Source organism: Dermatophagoides pteronyssinus, unplaced genomic scaffold (genome assembly GCF_027571235.1).
Source record: "Dermatophagoides pteronyssinus isolate colony J.1.1.1.1 unplaced genomic scaffold, Derpt_VIB-CSIC_2022.12 sq0005, whole genome shotgun sequence".
Taxonomy (NCBI): domain Eukaryota; kingdom Metazoa; phylum Arthropoda; class Arachnida; order Sarcoptiformes; family Pyroglyphidae; genus Dermatophagoides; species Dermatophagoides pteronyssinus.
In genome coordinates, this window is record NW_027461529.1 from 1,274,516 (window position 1) to 1,297,782 (window position 23,267).

Genomic DNA, 23,267 nt, shown 5'->3' on the forward strand with positions numbered 1-23,267 from the left:
AGTAATTAATGGAATGAAAACTAAATTGTTGAAATTATTAATTATAATGAAAAAAAATGAATCAAAAACCTATTGAATTGATGAATTTCATTTATATAGACATTTGTTCGAAAATCGTAAAACAAAACAGCACACAAAATTCTACATACAAATATTTTTTCGTTGCTCTATTGCAGCATTGAAAATTGATGATAATCAACATCGAATCAAATGAAATCATCGAATGAAAACAAAACAAAAAATATATTGAAATAAATCAGTGTTTGTGGTCAGAAATGAATGTTGAAATAAAAATGTTTGAAACATGCATTTACAATGTTCTGGTTATTATTTTGTTTGGGTTGGTTTTTTTTTCATTTGGATTCGGATTAGCTTTTTTTTCCTAGTTATGTTTATTGGTAAAGTGTTTGTCGATCGATACAAAACAAAACAAAATCTGAAAAAAAATGAAATGCAAAAAAACCAAATGGAACCTTATGCTGCTGTTCTCATTTTTGTTGTTGTTGTTGCTTGATTTAGTTTGATTTTGGCTATTTATTTTTATTTTTATTTTTTTTTGTGTAAATTTTACGCTTTTATTCGCTATTCTTTATAATACACACGCTCAATTCACTCTCATCATCAAATCTATTTGGGCTTCACTTCTTTTAACATTCATTCTATCTCGTTCATTTTTTTTCTTCTTCTTCTTCTGGTTCATTTTCATCATCATCATCATCATCATTTGACAGCCTTAATAACAGAACATTGCCGTTGTCCTTTTACATTACCATTATACATTTTATCGTCATCATCATCATCATCATCATCATCAGTATCGCAAAAAAAAACTACAAACTACAATACACATTACATACATTTTTTTTCTATCGAAATAATACCATATACGAAATGATTTCAAATCAATAGGAGAAAATATATTTTGGATGTATGCTTTTTTTTGTTGGTTGGTTGTTCCAGTCATTCATTCATTCATTCACTATGTGTGTATGTTTTAGATATATATAAAAATGTGATTCGCGCTTGGATTGGCTAATCGAGCAACCACACATAGAGAGAGAAACGACTTCCAAAAAAAAACCAAGACCGATCGACAAACCAACCAACCAAACAAAACAAAACAAAAAAAACGACTAGCCATGTATAACCTAAAAAAATGAACTCTATTTAGAATCATGAACAAAATGAAAACTAAAATAAATGAATGAAGAATGTGAACAACAACAACAACACAGCAGTAGCAATAATAATAATAATAACAACAACAACAGAAGCAGACAAACGGGCAAGGCAGTCACTATTCTTTACATTTCATTTCATTTCAAGTTATTCACCAAAAAACTATACAGTGAAAATAGAGTGAAAGAGAGTGTGGCAAATATTATCCACACAACAGTGAACAACAAAATGTTTGGTTGATGTGTAATGTGTGTGTGGTTGTTCAGAAAATTTTTTTTTCTGGAACAACAGTCAGGAAATACATAGGCAGGGCCATTTTGCCACACACACACATACACTTCAGCATGAAACGGTTATTCCTTTGAACATGATCGTTTCTGATATTTGTGTTTGTGTGTTGTTCTTTATGTGATGATCTTGAAAATTTCATTTTCGATAAACTTTGTTTGTCATCATCATTCGAAAAAAAATTAATTTTCAATCTAGGAATGATTGAAAGAAATCATTAAAGATGATGATGAAAAAAAACTAAAATATCTGGTTAACCTGGATATCATTCGATATTTGATTTGATTTTTTTTTCAACATTCGAACTACGCAGTTGTATTTCACAATTCATTGAAAAGATATTGGGCAAACAGAAAAAAAAAAAGACAATGGGGGCAAAAAAAAATGGAGTGGGAATGGATCCATTAATGATGGATTTGACAGGAACTTTTTTTTTTGTTCGTACTCTTATTTTATTTTGAATTGCCAATTTTTTTTTCTTTTGTTAAACTGAAAAAAACGAAACGAAAAATTCGTTGCTCAACCAATTTCATAGATCTATACACTTATTTATTACAATTATAATTACCAATCTATAGTCAGTAGATGTAGGGGATGAGAGGGGAATGGGTGTTTGGAACAAAACAGACAAAAAAAAATCTATCGACAAATTCAAAACAACAAAACCAAAGGATCTATTCGCGAGATATAGGTTCGAAATAAATATTCAATATTGAAGATAGAAAAAATTGGGAGAAATTAATATTTGGACCAAATGCTACCAAAAAAAAAAACAAAAAAACAAAACTTGAATGAATCATCATTTCTACATTATTTTCGTTATTTTACCTTCATAAATAAAAAGAACCAAAAAAACATCTGTAATTGAGATAATTATTCAGTTAATTAGTTTGTTGAGAAAATTTGTTTTTTATTAACAACAACATTTGTATACAGAGAAAAAAAAATGACAACAAATATTTAAAGTGAAACGAGAAACAATAAAAGATGTATTGAAGCGAATCAAATCAAATCATCATTATCATTATTTGGTTAATTGTAATTTCAATTAAAATTTTAATTGTTTGCATCTGTGAATGTTAAAATGAAAAATATTCTGTGAATAAAATTCTGAAAATTATTATTGTTTATTTTTCGAGATTTTTTTAATTACAATCTATTCATGAATGATTGTATTAATCAATTGGATTTGAAAGAAATAAAAAAACCTTTCGAATCGATATGATAATTCCATAAAACCGAAACCGAAAATCGATTAATTTGTAACGAGAATATAAACAAAAATTTTGTCCATCACACGATCATCAATCACTTAATAGCTTAAAGGCAGAATAAAATGGAAAACAAAAATTTAGACCATTCATAATAACAATAACTATCACACAAACACATTACAATTATTGTAACCAAATTTTTTTTTTATAATAAAAATAATTCTTTAATACAGAATTCCAGATGTGACATTATCCATTATAACATTATTATTATTATTATTATTATTATCATCATTGGTGAGCAGCAAATCATCATCATGATTATGAGGTCAAACCAAACATCCAATTAAGCATGATTTTTGATTGTAACAATATTGTGATTGCTTACAGGCATTATCAAAAAAAAAAATGAATAAAATGTAGACGAAAAACTATAGTGATGGAAGAATAAGAAGGAAAAAAATTCTGTTATGTTTTGTGTATTTTCAATCATTTTTTTGTTCTGCCCTTTCTGCTGTTGACATTTTTTTTTCTTCTTCAATAACATTCTTTCATTGTGTGTGTGTGGGAATAGAATTCATTCTATCACTTTATTTCATTTCATTTTTTTTTCTTCTTCAATATTACTTGTTTAACACGATGTTAATTAGAGTATACTAAACACTAACCATAGTGTCAACAACAACAACAACGGCGACAACAAAATCATAAAATATTAATTGTGTATGTGTGATGGATGTATGGATGTACTAGACATTCGACATTCGACCTGACCAACAACTTTCCGATGTGCGTATATTGTTAATGTATTATATGCATGTCAAATACAGATCTATGGATTCATTTTTTTCCCATTTCTTTCAATCTTTTTTTTTTTTTTTTTTTTTTTTTTGTTCTGATTGTTGTGTTATCAAAAAATGTCACACCATCATAATAATCATCAAATTCACAATTCACAATTTATGCTAGTTTTAAATAATTCTTTTTGATCCAATTATAATAACGATGATAATTAAGTAATCGGCTTTTTTTCAATGGATATTTGTCATGTTCATATGTAATTTTGTTTTGTTGTTCCATGTTTTTTTTTTTGTTGTTGAATCCATTTGTGATTTCAAAGATGATTTGTTTAAAAACAAAACAACAACAAAAAAATTCAATTTTATTTTTGAAAAATTTTAATCAAATCAAACAAACAAACAAATTAGCTTAAATCATTATACATAAATGTTTAGGTGTGAAATTTATCTGATAATAAAATGAAAATAATGAGAATCAAAAAACTATTACAAGTTTTTTTTTTTAATACAGGGATTTGTTTGTTTGTTTGAAACAAAGTGTAGGAACAAACAAGCAAACAAACAAAAAAACAATTCAAATATCAAATGAAAAAAAAAAGAAAGTGAACGAAAAAAAAAAGTTTCAAAAAGTTTATTTCACACAAACGCAGATACGCACACACACACTTAAACAAACACAAATTAAAACGATTGTGCTTGATATTGATCATATACAACAAGTTTAACAAAAAAAAAAAAAAAACATTTATCATCATCATCATTATTGTTTTGAACATCATTCTTCAATAGGGAGAATTTGATCAAAACATTTTTCAATTTTTTTCCCATTCCCAATTCTCATGATCAAGGATCGATTCTCAATAACAAATCAAATAAAGTGTTGTTGTTGTTGTTTGGCTGTAGGAATATTTAGATTTACAGAAAACAGAAAAAAAATTTGGTATTTCTATATATAACAACAACAACAACAACAACAACAAACCTTATGTCAATAGATAAGCAAAATACGGTTTTTTTTTTTACTGGAATACAATCTGTTTCAAACAACAGCAACGATAATATATAAAAAAATGATGTTCAAAGTTTCTTTTTTTTTATATTTTTCCTCCAATGAATATTGAAATGAAAACAATTGATCATCTTTTGTTAATAATCAAACAAACAAACAAAAAACTAAACTAAACTAAACTAAAATGTTTCATAAAACAATATTTTGTGTTTCTTGTTGTTGTTGGAACAAAACATCAGAAGAAGAAGAAGAAGAAATGGAAAAAAACATTGGCCACACTCTTTTCACCATGTGTGTAACTGTTTCAGGATCCAATAATATAACAATAATAATGACAAGCTCCTCCTTATTTGGTACATGAGAACCGCCTTCTTTTTTTTTATTCATTGTTATAAAATTTTTTTTGTTTTTTTTTGTACTTTTATTTTCTATTTTTGTTTTCAATGAAAAATCATTTCTAGGAATAAAAATTGTTCATTGCATTTTGTGAAAGGAAAAAACGATAAGAAAAAAAAATAGAATGGATAAATCCGTATCATAGAAGAATAAAGAAATAGAGCAAGAGAAAGAGAGAAAATTTACCGACAAATTATCGATAATCGGCTTTAAGATTTAATCCACAAAATCAGTAACTGAATAATCTTAACACTTGGTATTTTTGTTTGGAAAAAAAGATCGTTGATCATGATAATAACCAATAATTTCGATGATGATGATAATAATCGTTAATAAGCTTTGATAATCTGAAAATTGGCCCAATTATTTTTGGATATGTTCGTTTTTCCTAGTGTTCAAGCTCAAATTTCAAAACAAATGAAAATGAAAATATTTTCACATCAAATTCATCACCATTATCCATGAATTTTTTCTATATAATCAACTATAGTGAAAAGAAAACTGAATATAATAAAAAACAAGTGATAATGATCAAATGAAACAAAAATCAAATGAAGCAGAAAAATTAAACGTAAATTGACAATATATTATTGTTTGTAATAATTATTTTGCGAGAAAAAAAAACATCAAAAATTGGCCAAAAGTTTAACATCTCATCAAGTAGATTGGATGGATGAATGAATTTGATGAAAAGAATTCAATTGAAATGAAATTCATATGTTACAAATTATATAGTGAAAGAAAGAGAGAGAGAGAGAAAGAAATAATTGATGAAAATAATTTGTTGAAAATGAATAGAAATGAAGAGAATTTTTCTTTTTCTTCTGTTTTTCTCCAAAGAAAACAGGAATGAACAAATATAAAGAACCTGGAAATAAAAAAAAGAAAAAACAAAACACAAAATATATAAACCACCGCTTGTCTTTTTATCACCACAGAGTTACAATATATCCATATGAACACCCAACACACACACACACACACACAAAGTAACTAACTTGATTGAATTGAAATTTTCCAAATTACAACATTGTGGATAGAGAGGAGAAAAAAGAAATTCAACAAAAATGAATAAAAAGAAAAGAAAATTGAATAGATTGAATAAAATGTTGAAATGAAAAAAAAAATGTTCCTGAAACATGGATTGAAGAAAAAAACTTTCTTTTCTTTTCTTTTCCATTTTTGAACAAATTTTTTTCATTTTATTCTAGTTGTCGGTAATTTTTTGTTTTCTTCAAAAAATGAATAAATGAATGAATGAATGGAAGTAATCGTGTCCGAGAACAATCAAAAACAACAACAACAACAACAAACGAGCCGCTTATCAACATTAGTTAAACCAAACCTTTTTTTTCAGAATATTTGATGATGATGATAATTCATTGCCAATCATAATAATCAAAAAAAAAAAAACACACATAAGGTACACCGATTGTTGTTGTTTTTGTGGTTTTTTATTTCAATTTCTTTTTCTACTTCTTCTTCTTCTTTCAAATACCGTCTTTTCAAGGAACTTGGAGCACACAACAGCAACAAAAAAAACCGTTCGACCAACTTCTTTTCATTCTCTTTTTCCTATCATTTGAATTATGTTTGTATACGTTTGATTAGCTCAAATTTAAATCTAATTTTTTTTTTTGTTGTTGTTGCTCCTGCATTCAAATTTCATTGTCTATATGTTTATCTACATTTGAATTTAAATTGAATAAAGGTGATTTACCAGAAAAAAATAAACAAATTCAATTTGTCAAATTTTTCATGATCATTTATTAGGTGACATTTTTCTCTCTCTCTCTCTCTCTCTCTCTCTCTCTCTCTCTCTCTCTCTCTCTCTCTATAAAAAAAAGGAAATATCAAGATATTAATAAAATCATCACTAATCACATACAGGACATACATAATTTTGGACAACAAAAAGCTATTCCATTCAACTACAATATTAACAAAAAAGTCAAAATAAGAATTCTGATCATCATCATTCAATTTTTTTTTGTTGAATTTGATCAGAAATAATTGAATTTATTGAATCTATCATAGAAAAAATATTTCTATATTTATTCTTTGATTCTTCACTGTTCACTATGAATGTGAAAGTAAGTTAGGTGAAAAAAATAGAATTTGCATCCATCCAGAATATCAAATCTTCCATTATAAACACACACACACACACGGTGATAAAAGGGCAATTTTTTTTGAAAAAATGGATAAGTTTATAAATGTTTAATATTAAAAAAATTATAGTTTGTTTTTTGTTTTTTGTTGTTGTTGATAAATTACAAAAAACAAAATATGAAAAATTTCATAAAAGCCATAGGCATTATTCGTTTTATATATTCTTATATGTTTTGTATGGAAAAGAATATTCTATACAATTAAAATAATATAGATGTCTACAATATAAATGATGATGATCTATAGATAAATCTCTTGAGATTTGTATATATTCTTTTCTTTTCTATTTCTATTTTTCTTTTTGTTTGATAAAATATACAGAAATCAGCATAAGCATCAATGGTTATGTCTGTTGTTGTATCATCATCATCATCATCATCATAATCATCATGTATCTCATTTTGGAATCCATTTGGGAGTGTGTTGTTTGTACAACAAAGAAAAAAAAGGGAAAGAAAACAAGAGAGATTTTGATTTTCTTTTTCTCTTGTTATATGTTCTAACTATTGATGTTATTGAATATTGTGCTAAAGATTGTATACATTATACAATATGAATTCAATGTTGAAAAATATGGTTGGTAGTTAAAATACCATTCAATAAGAGTGGTTAAGTAAATATTTGAACGATGTTTTTGCTCCCTTTCACTATCATTTTCATTACATCGCTCGTTTTCTCTCTCTCTCTCTCTTTTGCTCTCGTTTGTTCGTTTACTATTTTATGATTTTGTTATCATCGACGATTCTCTTGTGTCTCATTCGATTTGATAATGTATGAATTTCTTTAGTAATGTAGAATATGTTATTGAAAATATTTGATAGGATATATCTATACGTTTATGTTTTCATACATTGAAACATCCATTTTGACAAAATGTATGGTTCATTTTGGTGCGTTTATGTGTGGTTTATGTCAACAGAAATCAACATTCAATAGGATTTTTTTTTCTCTATCAAACAAAACAAAAAATCGAAGAATTGAAATGAAGAAATGATTATGATGTTCGAGAAAAACGTAGCGAATGAATCGAATGAGAAATCTAACCAATGCAGAAAATTAAAAAAAAAAATATTGTGCTAATAAAATGAATTTAATAGAATGCTATATTGAGGGAAGAGAAAAAAATGTGAAAAAAAAGAACGTTCATGATGAAATGAATGGCAAAACTTTGTGTCGAAAATTACATTTGGTGTTTCTTAAATGTTTTCAATAATGTCCCAAATTATACAATGTATTTGAACATCTAATGATTACAAAAAAATCATTTTTGTTGTTGAAAATAAAATTAGGCTTACATTTGATATTTTCAAACATGTAAAAGATGAAATTGAATTTATCATATATCTGTTTTGTTAGCTAAATACAAGAATATTCTATTATCATGTGGAGGTGTTGTAGGTGAAAAGTATTGAAAAAAAATTATCCAATATGATTATGATGTGTTGCATTCAAAACCGGTGGTATTAGTGGGAAAAAAATACCTAAATTACGGCCAATTTGTAATAGATAAACAATACTTTTCAAAAATAATGGTATAAATGCAGCACCCGAAACAAATGGTAATGATAACATTAATAAAAATGGTACAATCCAATTAGTAAAACCGGCATTTTTATGGCTAACCAACAATACTGGTGGATGATGATGTCCATGATGATATAATGGACCGGCAGCTAGATCTAAACGATTTGTTTCTGAAAAAAAACAAAACAAAACAAAACAAAATCAAATTTTAAAATACAAAAATCTCTGCAAAACATACGCATCTGTGGTGGTGGATGTATTAATTGATTGAATGCAGGCGCAACATTAAATAATCCAAACGGATTTAATGGTTGTAATGAATTTTTATTTGAATGTTGATTTGGATGATAATTTTGATGATGATGATGATGATGTGATTGATGCGATGATGGTGATGATGATAATTGTTGATGATGACGATAATGATTATGATTTTGAGTATGATGACCATTTATCATTGAACCACTATTACCTGTACCATCATTACCACCATTAACACCATTGTTAATCATTGGAATATGATCATTAAAATTTGTATCAAAAAAATTTGGATGAACAAAATTTGTATCAGATGTCATCATCATTCCTGTATTAGATGATGATGATGGTGGTGCTGGTGGTGGTGGTGGAACATTTTGATATACAGGACCATTATTTGGATCAGAAAATATACCCGGCGAAGTCAATGATTCCATTTCGTTGAAACTAATATTGAAATGAAAAAAAATGAGCAAAAATTCAAAAAAAAAGAAAAAAAATCATACAAATCATAACCATAATTTGGTATTGATGAATCACGTTTCTGTATGTATGCAAGTGGATATTTTTGTCGTTGTGGACGATGATTAAATGAAATAGAAATATTCGATGGTGATGATGATGATTTTGACAATAATATTGGAACGAATGAATCCTGTTGTTGATGTTTTTGTTGTTGTTGTTGTTTTATCACTTTACCAGAAACAATAATTATCAAACAGAAACTAATTAGTAAAAAATTATTTATATGATTATAATTCATATTTATTGATACTATTATTATTATTAAAGATGGAAAAAAGTTGATGATTACTACAAAGGTTAATCAATTAATTTTGTTTGTGTTGTTGTTGATTTATAACTTGATAGAAATCGAAACAATCGTTCGATTTGAATGATTGAATAACAATAAACAATATTATTGAAGAATTCAACATTCAATATAAAAATCTTTCGATCGTAAAGTAGTAAGTAATCAACAACAAAAAAAAACAACACAACAAGCGATAATGGTAAAGACAATTCGGAAAAAAAAGATAGAATAATTGTCATGGCTGTTGATGACAACTAGCTCTCATCATTATCGTCATCATGATCATCATTATCCATGAACCAGATTGAAGAAAAAAAAAGATTCATAACAGACATTGAACTGATAATAGAGAAAAGAGATGTACGTGAGAAATTTTCGAGCAAAAAAAAGAAGAAGAAAAGAATTCAACTTTGAACATAATAATATAAATCAGATCGATTGGATTTCAATCAAATCAAGTCAATTTTTTTTATTTCTTTTATCAGGTTTTTTTTCAATAATTGAATTTTATTGACAAGTAAGTTGGATGGCAATAATTTTTATTGTCATTTTGAAAATGAAGTTTTTTTTCTTGGTTATCCATGATAAATTGAATGAAAATATTGATAGTGTCCGAAAAAAAAATCGTAATTGAAATGTAATCAACCAAAACGTCAAAAAGAATCTTAAATCAAAAGACAAATGAATGAATGAATCGAATTGAAGAAAGAAAATTTTATCAATACTTGCATTGATGCATGGATGAATTTTTTTTTCTTCACTGTGAAATATATCCAGTGTGTGACATCATTTCAGAAGGTCATTGAACATTTATAGATTGATTTGATATCAATGATAACAATGATCTTTCGGGTTAAAATTTCCGATGTGTATCGTTTCAGCTATTCTTTTTTTCTTCTTTTCTTTGAATTCAATTTTAATTTGTTTCGACCTGTCGATCAATTTTCATCAATATCCGTATCGATTTCAAAATTGTATCATTCTTTGTCCAATAGACGATACAATGTTTCTCTCTCTTTGTCTTTCTCTTTTTGGGTGATAATCAAAATCTACCGTTTTTTTTTCTTTTGTTGTTGTGGTTGTCATCAATCAAAATGTTTGGAATAATGTAGAGTAGTTGATAACAGTTAAAAACAATTTTGTTGTTGTTGTTGTCATAACAGCCTAATCAACATTCAAAGATTTTTAATCGATAATAATTTTTCAATCAAATAATTTCTAAATGGCTCTCATCATCTATCGTCATCATCATCTCTATCATCAAAAGATAAGGATATTATTGATTATTATTTGCCCTCACGCGATGACATCCATTAAAAAAAAGAAAATACATCAAAATGATAACAATTATGTATTTATTTTTTTTTTCATAAATCCTATCACACCCCTTTATAAATTGGTTCATTTTTGTTGTGTTTATGTAAAAAAAAATAATAATAATAAATCTATATGTATGTGACAGAATTTAATAAATTTAAATGATGATGATAATGATGAATAATAATGATAATGATATTGATGAAATTCGTTTTGATGATGAAAATCTTAAAAATTATGATATTAAAAAATTGGTTGGTAATGGTGAATTCTGTGATGTTTATAAGGCAATAAATCGTATTAATGGACAAGTGGTTGCATTGAAACGATTAAAAATGAGACGTATACAGAATGGACAGACACGTATGGAATGTTTGAGAGAAATTCTTGTATTACGTCGATTAAATCATTCGAATATTATTAAACATTTGGATTCATTCTATGCACATAATGAAATCTATATGGTACTTGAATATGCTGATGCTGGTGATCTATCAAAAATGATAAGATATTTACGTGTTAATAATAAATTATTATCCGAAATGGCAATATTAAATTATTTTACACAAATATGTGAAGCATTAGATTATATGCATTCAAAATTTATAATGCATCGTGATATAAAACCGGCAAACGTATTGGTCATGCAGAATCATACAGTAAAATTAGCTGATTTTGGTTTCAGTCGATTAATATCATCGAATACAGAAAATGTAATTACAGTAGTTGGTACACCATATTATATGGCACCTGAACGTCATTTTCAATTAAAATATAGTTTTTCGGCCGATATATGGTCAATGGGTTGTTTATTATATGAATTGATTATGTTATATCCACCATTTTATGAAACAAATCAACATATTAATATGTTGATTAAAAAAATAACTGATTTAGATTATAAACCAATCGATTCAACATTATATAGTAATGGAATACGACAAATAATTAATAATTGTCTTCGTTTATCACCAATCGAACGTTTGAATATTCAACAAATATTGGAAATGATACGTTTGATTCAATCATCTCATAATAATGAACAACAAAATAATAATAATAATAATGATATTGATTTTAATTTGATTCTTACTCGACAACGATCTAAATCTCTTGGTAATCAAATTAAAAATGATGAGGATAATAATAATAATAATAATAACGATGATGATGAGATGGATTCCATTAAACAAATTCAATCATCATCCACATCATCATCATCTTCTTCTTCGTTTGGATTGAAAAAAATTTATAAAAATATTAAAAATATGTTTTAAATTGTCGGTTTAATTTTTATCCTATTTTTGGATCACATGAATAAAAATTGTCGTTAGAAAACAAGGAAGAACAAAGTTATTCAATTATTGTTTAATTTTTCAACAAATAAAACCAAATCCATAAAGTTCATTTAATCAATGGTGATAAATCGGAAAAAAATCCTAAACAACTTTTATCGGTCGACAATAGATGGAGATATTGTTTCCAAGAATCATTGTTACAGAAGCCAATTTGGTCTTATTACAGTGGGAATTAGAAACATCAGCGATCAATATATTCATTCTGTATGTATCAACATAAATGCTATGTTTATGATCATTGAATTGTGAGGCGGCGGTCCCACTTGTATAAACTAACAAACAGACTAAACCGAAAAATGCACTGTGGAAGTAGAAAACGGGAAAAGTTTGCGATTTGACAAACTTTCGAGTTTAACATATCAAGCAAGCATGATCCGGCAAACTAGTTTTTTTAGTTTATACAAGTGGGACCGCCGCCTGACTATAACCTTAAGTTTGAGTAGTCGTAGTTGTTGTGTATCATAATACAAGTATTGTGTATTGTTACCCCATATTCTTGTCATCAATACAAATAATTTCTATTTCTTCTGTCAAATATCGATGTTAACAGATCTTTGTGTGTGTGTGTGTCTGATGTCTTGGCATTTTGGATTTCGTTTTGATAAAATTGGCTCGGTAAATGGTGGCGCTACAATCATTTTCAACGATTATTTTTACTTTACATGATGTGTGTGTGTTTTATGTAAAAGCTTTTTGTCTTGGATAAATTTTGTCTGTATATTTACACAAAGCGGTATTCTTATTATCATTATGATTATGAATGTACTTTCTTAATTTGTTTTTTTTTGTATTTTAATTTAATACGTATATTGAAAATTTTTCTGATTTGACATCAGGCAATTTATTTGAATATAATTCAAAAAAAAAAAATATTTATTCGCATTATCAATTTCCATCTTCTACAGAATATTTTGTCTGTATGATAATTTGTTTTATGTATTTATGTGTTCCATAATGATGATGGCAACTTCATTACCATCATCATCATCTTCATCATCAACGACAGCCGCATCATCGACAACATCATCGATTTCGGTATTGCCTTGTAATAATATTATTTCTTCATCATCGGCAACAATATCAACAACAAACACAATGGCCCTGTATGCCTGTACTCGTTGTAATTCTCGTTATCCATTCGATGATCTTTCTGATGGTGAAATGCTTTGCAAGGTTGAGTTTAATTAATTTAATTATCACAAAGATTTATCAATTTTTCGATTAATAGGATTGTCGGGATGCATTTGTCATGGTTAAATGTACTTATTGTCGTTCGGAATTTCAACAGGATTCAAAATCTAATTTAAGCTCAATTTGTCGTAAATGTGACCAGAATATAAAGCTTTACGGAAAAGTATTATATCGAATGTTTTATGTGAATTGATTTTTTAATTTTATTCATATTTTTTTTAATAAGCCAACATTATGTGAATATTGCAATATAACTGCAGCTTTTGTTGGATCTAAATGTCAGCGTTGTATGCATTCAGAACAACGATATGGTCCTCCAGTTACTTGCGATCAATGTAAACAACGTTGTGCATTCCGCCGAAAAGATAAAACCGATCCAAATCGACGTCTAGATAGTGAGAGAAAGTTATTATGTTGGCTATGTACAATGTCATATAAACGTGCATTAGCCAAAGCTAAAAATAAACAATCATCAATACAGAATTCGAATCTAAAACGTGAACATTCAAATCGTTCAAAATACAAGTAAGACATACAAAATTATTTGAGAGAAAAAATGAAAATGACATTTATTTTAATTCAAATTATTCTCAAGACAAGAACATGGAGGCTCAAACGGTACGAGTAGTTCCAATAACTCAAACAATTGGGATCATCGTGATGGTGGTTCATCATCAAATAAAAAACAATGCGTCGATTATGTTAAATCATTTATTAAAACAAGTAATGGAACATTTTTACCAGCACCGGCAACAACAGTATCGATTTCATCATCGAATAATTCTAGCACATTATCGGTTAATTCAAATATCGCTCCAGTTACATCAACAACATCATCAATGTCGATGGATGCTAGTAATGATATTATGTCCGTTAGCGATAATGTTGTCGCCGTAACACAACTTCGGGAGAAAATTTTATCACTTGATAGACAGTTGAAAAATAAGAACCAAGAATTGCTCAAAAAAGATGTCAAGGTTCGTATATTCAACATCTACGTTTCATTTATGCTTTTGTGACAGATAATTTTCTGAATTTTTTAAATTAATAGATTAATGAACTCAAATCCGAAATCAGTAAAGAACAAAGAGAATGTCGAGAAAAAATTCAAGATATGACCCGTAAACATAATGAACGTATACAAGAACTGCAACAAAAAGTCACCAATCTGAATAAACAATTAGCATCGTTACAGAAAGCTTCGAAAATTAAAAATTCTATTAATAGTGTTAGTAGTTCCGGTGGTTCAAATAATAACACTGGTAATGATAATAATAGCCCATTAAGTTTCTCTTAAGGTCCATATAATCTTTGAATTATCTTTTTCAAATATCAACCAATCATATAATAATCATTAACACTAATTCTGCAGTTTGGGTCAAATTATCCATTTTAAAAACAAAATAATAATATAAATTCAAAATCGCAATAGAAAGTGTTAATGTTAAATTTACTGCAAACCGTTCTTTGGACTTCGATCTAATCCAATAAGTATTGCGTTTTTTTTATACAAAAATCATTGTTATTTTGTTATGCATTCGCGATTTGAATCAGTGATCACATCATCATCATCTTCATCACCATCATCATATTCATCATTCGATGTTACATGAATTTTTATAGCAAAATACATGACAAGCAAATTGCCATGGAAAAAAAAACCACACCCGCACTCATGTACACTTACAAAAAAAAAATAAATACATCATAAAATAAACATTCAATATATTAGGATTTACTCATTTAACATTTCTCGATCTCGATTATTTTGTTGATTGATATATAATATATACATCCAAAAAAAAATGAATGAAAAATTCAAACAAATTCAGGCCTATTTGATATAATTAATATAAATGTAAAAAAAGAAAAGAAAATTGTTGGGAAAAACCTTCAACAACCAATACAAAACTGTTTTGACAATGATAAGATTTTTTTTTTTGTTGAAAATATAGATTTTGAATCGAACTTTTTTGAAGAAGGTATACATACAATGGATCACAATGAATCAATGTAACTGGTGTTCGTGATATATATTTGTATATTTTTTTCTTTCTTTTTTTTTGCTTAATCCCATCATTGAATCTTTTTTTTCGAATAATTTTTGATCGACAATGAATAAATGCAAATTTTTCTTATCATTTTTTTCAAATTTTTTTTATCGTATGTGATGCAAAAAAAACAAACAAACAAAATTCTATGTTTCATTTATAATGTGTATTATAATTACATTATATATCTACAAACACACACACTTACCAATCTATCAATATTTGTATAATATATATAAAATTTAGATCAATAAAGATCAATGATAATTAAAACCATATAATCATATTATATTTGGTTTTATCACAATAGTTTTTTTTCGAAAATAATCGATTTAATAACAAAATATGTTTATAGTCATCAATGATGTGGTCAAATAAATTATTTATCATTGTTGAGTACAACTTTTCCCATCATTGGACGTTTAATTTCAAAAGCTTCATAAGCATCAATGGCTTTATCGAAATCATAAACATTACTGGTAAATGGTCGTATCATACCACGTTCAACCAATTGAGCAATATATGCCAATGCTTTTGGATTTGGTAGATAATATGCCCAACGAAAACTGATACCATGTTGAATACCATTCAATGTATCGACCAATGCATCGGAGATTGTACTCATCGTACCCGATAATAAACCATAACGATCATAGTTGCGCAATAATGGTGAACTAAGTGTTACATAAATTGTACGTTTACGATCAAAAACTCGTGTCAACGGGCCAGAACGGTTAGGGATTGCATTAGGATTCCTTTGATTTTCATTTACAACCGATTTGATCAGGTCATAATTTTTTCTTGAAGCCGATGCTGCCGAGGCATCCAGAATCAAATCAAATGTGCCAGGATATTGACGGAGATAATCTTCTGTTTTTTTATAATCGATACATTCATCGGCCGAGGTCAATTCTTTCAACGGTTCGATTGTTTTTGCCGAACAAGTTGTGATGACGTGAGCGCCCCAGAATTTCAACATTTGAATTGCGAAACATCCAACACCTCCGCTGCCACCAAGAACAAGAACACTAAAATTAAGAAAAAAATGATTATAAGTTAGAAAAAATGGATGATTATGAAATGATTAATGAAATAGTCATACTTTTTGTTATGACTGTTATGTGAATTCAATTCGCCAAATGTTGATAATGCAGACCAGGCAGTCAATCCAACATAAGGCAAAGCAGCAGCTTCAACATTTGATAAATTTTTCGGCTTATAACTGATAGCATTATCCGAAGTGATAACATAATCAGCGTGTGAACCATTCTCATATGGAGGTACTGTACCCCATACAATATCACCAGGTTTATAGTTCCAAACACTTTGACCTTTTGAAATAATTTCGCCAACAAAATCACGACCCGGTGTTACCGGTAATCGGCCATATGTAAGTCGATCAATACCCTGTGACATGACCGTATTGCCTAATGATAACATTACATTACCATAACCACGACTCATTTCGATATCCAATGGATTGACACTTGAAGCCAATACTTTGACCATAACTTCATTAGGACGATTCAAAACCGGTAACTGACTATTTGAATTGAATTCGATTGCACGTTTTAGATCCTGATCAAATCGTACGATATTCCATGAACGTTGACTTAGTTTTCGATTGATAGATCCCGATGAATAATGACGTTGACGGCAAATAGCTGTAACCATTCTTTTCGATGCAAACTCCATAATTGATTGTTTTGCGAAAAAATGACAATATACAGTTTTCAAAAATCGAAATAAATTCAATAAGGTAAAAAGATTCTTGAATTATATTCAAATTTGTCGAACAAATCTTCGTTTTCTTATCGTTCAATAGAAGATGAAGAAGAAGCAAACAGGGAAACAATAAATCAGGTTCAATATATTATTCAACTATAGAAAAAATTGAAACGAGAAAATTCAATTGTATTTTTTTTTATTTAAAAAAAATGTAATCGAAATGCTTCAAGAAATACGATTAAAATATTTGGACATAGGCATTATGATCTCAATATCAAAATTTAATCGAAACAAGATGAACATAATAAAAAATCGAATAATTATAATATATTCGTTCTTGTATCGAAGTTAATGATCAATTAATGAATTAAGTTCTTTTTTGGGAAAAAATTTTTCAATTTATATAGTGATATAATTTTTTGTACATGAAAAAAAATTGCTTTCCAATTATCCGGAACATATCATCATCGATCATGCTCGTTACATATTCGATACGTAAAGTTTGTTTAATTCATCGAGAAAAAAAAACGATAAATCGTTATCAAACAAACAAAAAAAAATGATCATTTTTAGATATTATTTGTAATGCATAACATGTGTATTCGTTATAACAGATATAAATCGAATTTAAAATCAAATCTTTGCCATTGACAATGTATATAGATTTAAAATATCAATCAAAATTTCTTTCGGTCATTGATATAATTATTCATATATGATAAAAAGACAGAGAAAATGATAAGATAAATCGACGATCATTTGTACTAAATGAAACAGATTAGACGATATTGTACACGTACTTCATAATGGAATAAAATTTAAATGTGTAAAGTCATTGATTAAAAAAAACCGGCATAAAGACGTCAATGTAATTACGTCGAGATTAAAGTCTATCGAATGGTGACAGAAAATGATTTCTTTTATTTTCTTATTTGTAGAAATGTGAGAGAGGATAATACCAATGAAAATAATATGATAAAAATGAAATGGCAAATATGGTCATTGTAGTTGTAAATTTCTATTCTATCATTATCATTATTAACCATGATCAATTAAACGTTTGTCCTGATCATGTAGAGGTATAATTGGTGTAAAAAATTTGATTATTTACAGTGTGTAATAAAAATATCATCAAAATAATAGATTCAATCATTCATCCTAGAAATGTTGATGATGATAATAAATGAATGATCGAAGGACCGACATGATGAACCGAAATCATTAATCAAAAATCAATTCGACGATCATTGCTTGGGTCTTGTGACATAAAATTGTCTAATAAAATCTTCATGAACATCGACACGTACAATGATATAACTTTATCTGGAGTTATCATTTTTTAAAAATTTCGTATGCTTGTGATAATAGAACCATTATTTAACATAGGTAAGCAAAATAATATAATGATTTTATTTATAGCTAAAATAGGAAATTTTTCGGAACTAATATCTACTGAATTGTTGTTAATCATACATAGGTAGAAAAAATGAACGAGAATGAAAGACAAAAATGATAAATAATTGATCATTGGAACTTGATCGATAAACGTTCTCATCATCCAATGATGATCATGATGATTGATTGGACTGATTTTAGTAATTCAAAATGAACTTATTTCCTTTCAATTTCATATATTGATCATCAACAACAAAGACAAGTGTAACAAAAATAAATGATCATAAATGATAAGTAAAGCGAAATTTTCCGTTCGCCTTTAAACTTACTTTTTTAGTAGTATTGACCAAACTAAAATAATCGATGAAAAATTAGAAAATTTCAAAAATTTCAAAATTTAGAAATCGTTAGGGTGACAAATAAAACACATGGTAAAAATAGAACCTAACAGAATAATGAATTCGAATACAATACTAACAATAATCGAGCCTGTTTCGATAGTTTCGTTCATCATTCCGCTGATGTTTTACACATCACACAAACACAAAAATCTGTGCACATATGTTTTGGGCTATAATGTTCTATTTTTTAAAAAAAACTCATGTGATATCAATTTTTTTTTTCATTTTTTGAAATTTTCTAATTTGATTTGAAAAAATTAATGCTATTCCTAGATAATTATTATCGCTATTTTAATAGCAATATTACAGTATTGTATGTTGTATATTTTAAATCGATTTGACTAAAATGAAAAAGTGTTTATTTGGACTTGGTTTTTAATTTAATTTTTCTTGTTTTGTTATCAATAGGTTTCAAAACGAAATGAATTTGATTATCAACATTAATTGAAATTTTCATTAGTTGATCATTTCTTTTTCACTAATCTTCTTTCCATAATTTATTGTCATTTAAAGTTTAATTTATAAAAAGTAAGTTTAATTTTTTTCTAACTAAATGATTTCATCACATTGAATTGAAATCTGAAGATGGAGTATAGCGGCGAAGGAATAGAATGTATTCGAAAAGTCGATGCTGGTGAATTATCCTACGAAGATGTATGCAGAAAATTGAATACGAACATTGATACAGGTCTTGATTGGAATGAAGCTAATCGCCGTCTTCAGATTTTTGGTCATAATGAACTTAATGTCAAACAAGACGAAAGTCTTCTCAGTAAATATCTTGAACAGGTATCTTTTCAATTTCTTTTTATAATCGATTTGATTTCGATAAATTTAAATTTATTTTTCGCTGATTTTGCAGTTTCGTAATCCTCTCATCATACTTTTATTATGCTCAGCATTTGTCAGTGTTTGCATGCAACAATTCGATGATGCATTCAGTATTGCAGCGGTTTGTATTTGGATTTTTATTCTTGCAATTCGTTTGATGTTATCTTCATTACAATATTTCTAGGCCATTATAATTGTTGTTACGGTCGCATTTGTACAAGAATATCGATCAGAAAAATCATTGGAAGAACTAAACAAACTTGTTCCGCCAACATGTCGTTGTATACGTAATGGAAAGGTTGAAACATTTTTGGCGCGATCATTAGTGCCGGGTGATATTGTTATATTGGAAACTGGCGATCGAGTTTCAGCTGATCTTCGTCTTGTGCAATCAATTGATTTGTCCGTGGATGAAAGTAGTTTTACAGGTGAAACTGAACCTGCATCAAAATCATCCGAACCAGTGCAAAATGCATTGACTAATAATGCTAATATTGTATTCATGGGCACACTTGTTTGTCAAGGCAAAGGCAAAGGTATTGTTATAAGTACTGGAATCAAATCGCAGTTTGGCAAAATATTTCTATTGATGCAATCTGAAGAAGCACCAAAGACACCATTGCAGAAAAGCATGAACACATTGGGCAAACAGCTTTCTCTATATTCATTTGGTATAATATTCTTAATTATGTTCCTTGGCTGGATACAAGGACGACCATTGATGGAAATGTTTAATATTGGTGTATCGCTAGCTGTTGCAGCCATACCGGAAGGTTTGCCCATTGTTGTTACCGTTACGCTTGCCCTTGGTGTAATTCGTATGGCTAAACAAAATGCTGTTATCAAACGTCTCCCAACTGTTGAAACATTGGGATGTGTTAATGTTATTTGTTCGGACAAGACAGGAACGTTGACCAAAAATGAAATGACCTTAACCTCGATTGTAACATCTGAATTATTTCATGCTGAATTATCCGGCATTGGTTATGATAGTTTTGTTGGCGAAATTGATTTGAAAACAAAAAATGCCGAATCTACTAAGCCTCAATTTGAATCGATACGACGTTTGCTCAGAGTTGGTTGTATTTGTAACAATGCTCAATTAGTTAATGGTCGTTTATTTGGACAACCAACCGAGGCAGCTATACTTGTTGCAGCTCGTAAATTTGATATGACCGATATTCGTCAACATTATGACCGATTAGAAGAGATACCTTTCTCTTCCGCTCAGAAAATCATGGCCGTCAAAGCAATACCGTTGTCCAACTTTATAAATAGTGATTTAAAAGAATCGACACTCATTGGCGATGATGATGGCGATTGTACATTTTCCAATAATTGTGCCAAATATTATGTGAAAGGAGCTTTAGAAGTTTTGCTTCCAACATGTACAAAATATGCTTTTATTGATAAACAAGTGCCTCTTGATAAAAATCAAATGGATAAGTTTCATATAGCCGCACAAGATTTGGGTCGTAAAGGACTTCGAGTACTTGCCTTTGCTTACGGTCCCACCATGAATGATCTCACATTTGTCGGAGTGGCAGGTATATTTGATCCACCTCGAGAAGGTGTACGTGAATCGATTCAAGCATTACGATCATCAACTGTTGAAGTTAAAATGCTAACTGGTGATGCTAAAGAAACAGCCTGTGCTATCGGTCAACGTCTTGGTCTTCATGTCCCGGATAAGTTACCGATTTCGGGCGAAGAAATTGATCAACTTGATGATGAATCATTCGCTAATATTGTTGACCGTATATCGATTTTCTATCGTGTGGGTCCTAGTCATAAGCTACGAATTGTCAAGGCATTGCAAAGCCATGGTCTTATTGTTGGAATGACAGGTGATGGTGTTAACGATGGTGTTGCGTTAAAAAAAGCTGACATCGGTATTGCTATGGGTAAATCGGGTACCGATGTTTGTAAAGAGGCTTCCGATATGATTCTGGTTGATGATGATTTTCACACAATTATGTTAGCCATTGAAGAGGGTAAAGCAATTTTCTATAACATACAAAATTTCGTTCGATTCCAACTCAGCACGTAAGTTTTCTTATTTTCAAAGTAAACAAATTTCAAAATTCTTTCGTTTGTTTAAAAACAAACAGAAGCATTGCTGCCTTATCATTGATTGCCATTTCCACATTGTTACACATTCCAAATCCTTTGAATGCAATGCAAATTCTTTGGATCAATATTATCATGGATGGCCCACCTGCTCAAAGTTTAGGCGTTGAGCCAGTCGATCCGGATATATTATCTCAACCGCCGAGAAACGTTCGACAACCAATGATTACTAAAGATTTGATTTTTAATGTTCTAGTTTCAGCTATCATAATCATATTAGGCACTTTATTTGTTTTCATTCAAGAGGTAAATTATTTCATTCGAATACTTGAATTCGGATTTAATGTATTTTTTATGTGATTACAAAAATCATCCAGATGAGTGATAATGTTGTTACACCGCGAGATACCACAATGACTTTCACTTGTTTTGTTTTCTTTGACATGTTCAATGCATTAAGTTGTCGATCTCAGGTATGTTTTTTTTCAGCATTCATGTTTCGGAAAAATTAATAATCATTATTTTTAACTGTTTTAAAGACAAAATCTATCTTTCGAATTGGCATTTTAAGAAATCGATTTTTTTTGTTCGCCGTTTTATTTTCATTAATTGGACAATTATTGGTCATCTATGTTCCTTTCTTTCAACGTATTTTTATCACCGAATCCTTAACAATACAAGATTTATTATTCTTATTATGTATCACATCAACCGTATTTATAGTATCGGAAATACGAAAATATTTTTGGCAAAAAACCTACAGAAAACAGATGTTCATGATAGCTAAAGAAAAAATGAACATGGTATGAAGTTCATCTTTTTATACATTTTGTACATCTTTTTTTTATTCATATAAATTCACATCTATCGGACGCTAGTCGTAATTGGAGAAAAAAAAATTGTACCCTATATTACTATTTTCTACAAAATTTTGCTTTGTGATTCTTTAATTCCTTTATTTTGTCACTTTTTTTCAATTTTTACCTCCATTTTGAATTCGTAAAAATCGAAATTTTTCTTTCGCAATGAAATTTTTTTTTACAAATAGCCAAAAAAAAGATTAATTTCATTACGAACGTGATTTTTTTATCCATTAAATTTGTTTTTCATCAAAAATATTTAATAAAAATTTTAATTTATAATTATTGTAAATCATAATTTCTTTTAAAGATGAAATGTGGGTTATGATTAGAATGATTATCAAAATAAAATTATTATTTTGAATTTATTTCATTGGCATATATCTTGGATATAGTATGGATAAAACAGTA

At 28.4% G+C, this 23,267-nt stretch overlaps 5 protein-coding genes across 7 annotated transcripts; 3 read left to right on the forward strand and 2 right to left on the reverse strand.

The window, feature by feature from the left end:
- Positions 1-8,010: 8,010 nt before the first annotated feature.
- On the reverse strand, positions 8,011-10,899 carry LOC113789592 (uncharacterized). Its single transcript, XM_075819936.1, has 4 exons — positions 10,380-10,899; positions 9,347-9,533; positions 8,821-9,287; positions 8,011-8,752 (listed from the first exon to the last, which is right to left on the reverse strand). Coding segments are annotated over exons 1-4 (930 nt in total). The 5' UTR covers positions 10,381-10,899; the 3' UTR covers positions 8,011-8,477.
- A 118-nt stretch (positions 10,900-11,017) lies between these two features.
- LOC113789923 (serine/threonine-protein kinase Nek7-like) lies at positions 11,018-12,735 on the forward strand. The gene has a single exon (XM_027339522.2). It carries the CDS (start codon positions 11,133-11,135, stop codon positions 12,246-12,248), a length of 1,116 nt encoding a protein of 371 aa, XP_027195323.2. The 5' UTR covers positions 11,018-11,132; the 3' UTR covers positions 12,249-12,735.
- Positions 12,736-13,119: 384 nt separating this feature from the next.
- LOC113789917 (uncharacterized) lies at positions 13,120-15,661 on the forward strand. Its single transcript, XM_027339516.2, has 5 exons — positions 13,120-13,502; positions 13,558-13,683; positions 13,747-14,045; positions 14,116-14,497; positions 14,572-15,661. Exons 1-5 carry the CDS (start codon positions 13,272-13,274, stop codon positions 14,815-14,817), a joined length of 1,284 nt encoding a protein of 427 aa, XP_027195317.2. The 5' UTR covers positions 13,120-13,271; the 3' UTR covers positions 14,818-15,661.
- Positions 15,662-15,828: 167 nt separating this feature from the next.
- LOC113789919 (NAD(P)H oxidoreductase RTN4IP1, mitochondrial-like) lies at positions 15,829-19,149 on the reverse strand. Its single transcript, XM_027339518.2, has 3 exons — positions 19,024-19,149; positions 16,674-17,452; positions 15,829-16,599 (listed from the first exon to the last, which is right to left on the reverse strand). The coding sequence occupies exons 2-3, from the start codon at positions 17,264-17,266 to the stop codon at positions 15,951-15,953; spliced, it is 1,242 nt and encodes a 413-aa protein (XP_027195319.2). The 5' UTR covers positions 17,267-17,452; positions 19,024-19,149; the 3' UTR covers positions 15,829-15,950.
- Positions 18,449-23,041, forward strand: SPoCk (secretory pathway calcium atpase). Of its 3 annotated transcripts, none has more exons than XM_075819932.1 (8): positions 18,449-18,685; positions 19,504-19,623; positions 19,681-19,884; positions 19,958-20,047; positions 20,111-21,972; positions 22,038-22,302; positions 22,374-22,469; positions 22,536-23,040. In XM_075819932.1, exons 3-8 carry the CDS (start codon positions 19,681-19,683, stop codon positions 22,803-22,805), a joined length of 2,787 nt encoding a protein of 928 aa, XP_075676047.1. In that variant the 5' UTR covers positions 18,449-18,685; positions 19,504-19,623; the 3' UTR covers positions 22,806-23,040. The 3 variants fall into 3 exon arrangements, with proteins under 3 accessions (XP_075676047.1, XP_075676048.1, XP_027195313.2); XM_027339512.2 differs by lacking the exon at positions 18,449-18,685 and adding an exon at positions 19,271-19,408; XM_075819933.1 differs by lacking the exon at positions 19,504-19,623 and having other exon boundaries at positions 22,536-23,041.
- The last annotated feature ends 226 nt before the right edge of the window (positions 23,042-23,267 follow it).

What these genes read in the sequence shown, in the direction of transcription:
- LOC113789592 (XM_075819936.1), bottom strand. An exon ending in CCAAATTATGGTTATGATTT is followed by an intron (nt 9,288 to 9,346) that starts GTATGATTTTTT and finishes TTTCAATATTAG; the next exon opens with TTTCAACGAAATGGAATCAT. An exon ending in ACATCCACCACCACAGATGC is followed by an intron (nt 8,753 to 8,820) that starts GTATGTTTTGCA and finishes GTTTTTTTTCAG; the next exon opens with AAACAAATCGTTTAGATCTA.
- LOC113789923 (XM_027339522.2), top strand. Translation starts at nt 11,133, where the DNA reads ATGATGATGATAATGATGAATAATAATGATAATGATATTGATGAAATT.
- LOC113789917 (XM_027339516.2), top strand. Translation starts at nt 13,272, where the DNA reads ATGTGTTCCATAATGATGATGGCAACTTCATTACCATCATCATCATCT. An exon ending in ATGGTGAAATGCTTTGCAAG is followed by an intron (nt 13,503 to 13,557) that starts GTTGAGTTTAAT and finishes TTCGATTAATAG; the next exon opens with GATTGTCGGGATGCATTTGT. An exon ending in TGCTCAAAAAAGATGTCAAG is followed by an intron (nt 14,498 to 14,571) that starts GTTCGTATATTC and finishes TTAAATTAATAG; the next exon opens with ATTAATGAACTCAAATCCGA.
- LOC113789919 (XM_027339518.2), bottom strand. Translation starts at nt 17,266, where the DNA reads ATGGAGTTTGCATCGAAAAGAATGGTTACAGCTATTTGCCGTCAACGT. An exon ending in CATAACAGTCATAACAAAAA is followed by an intron (nt 16,600 to 16,673) that starts GTATGACTATTT and finishes TCTTAATTTTAG; the next exon opens with TGTTCTTGTTCTTGGTGGCA.
- SPoCk (XM_075819933.1), top strand. Translation starts at nt 19,681, where the DNA reads ATGGAGTATAGCGGCGAAGGAATAGAATGTATTCGAAAAGTCGATGCT. An exon ending in TCAGTAAATATCTTGAACAG is followed by an intron (nt 19,885 to 19,957) that starts GTATCTTTTCAA and finishes CTGATTTTGCAG; the next exon opens with TTTCGTAATCCTCTCATCAT. An exon ending in TATTTGTTTTCATTCAAGAG is followed by an intron (nt 22,303 to 22,373) that starts GTAAATTATTTC and finishes AAAATCATCCAG; the next exon opens with ATGAGTGATAATGTTGTTAC.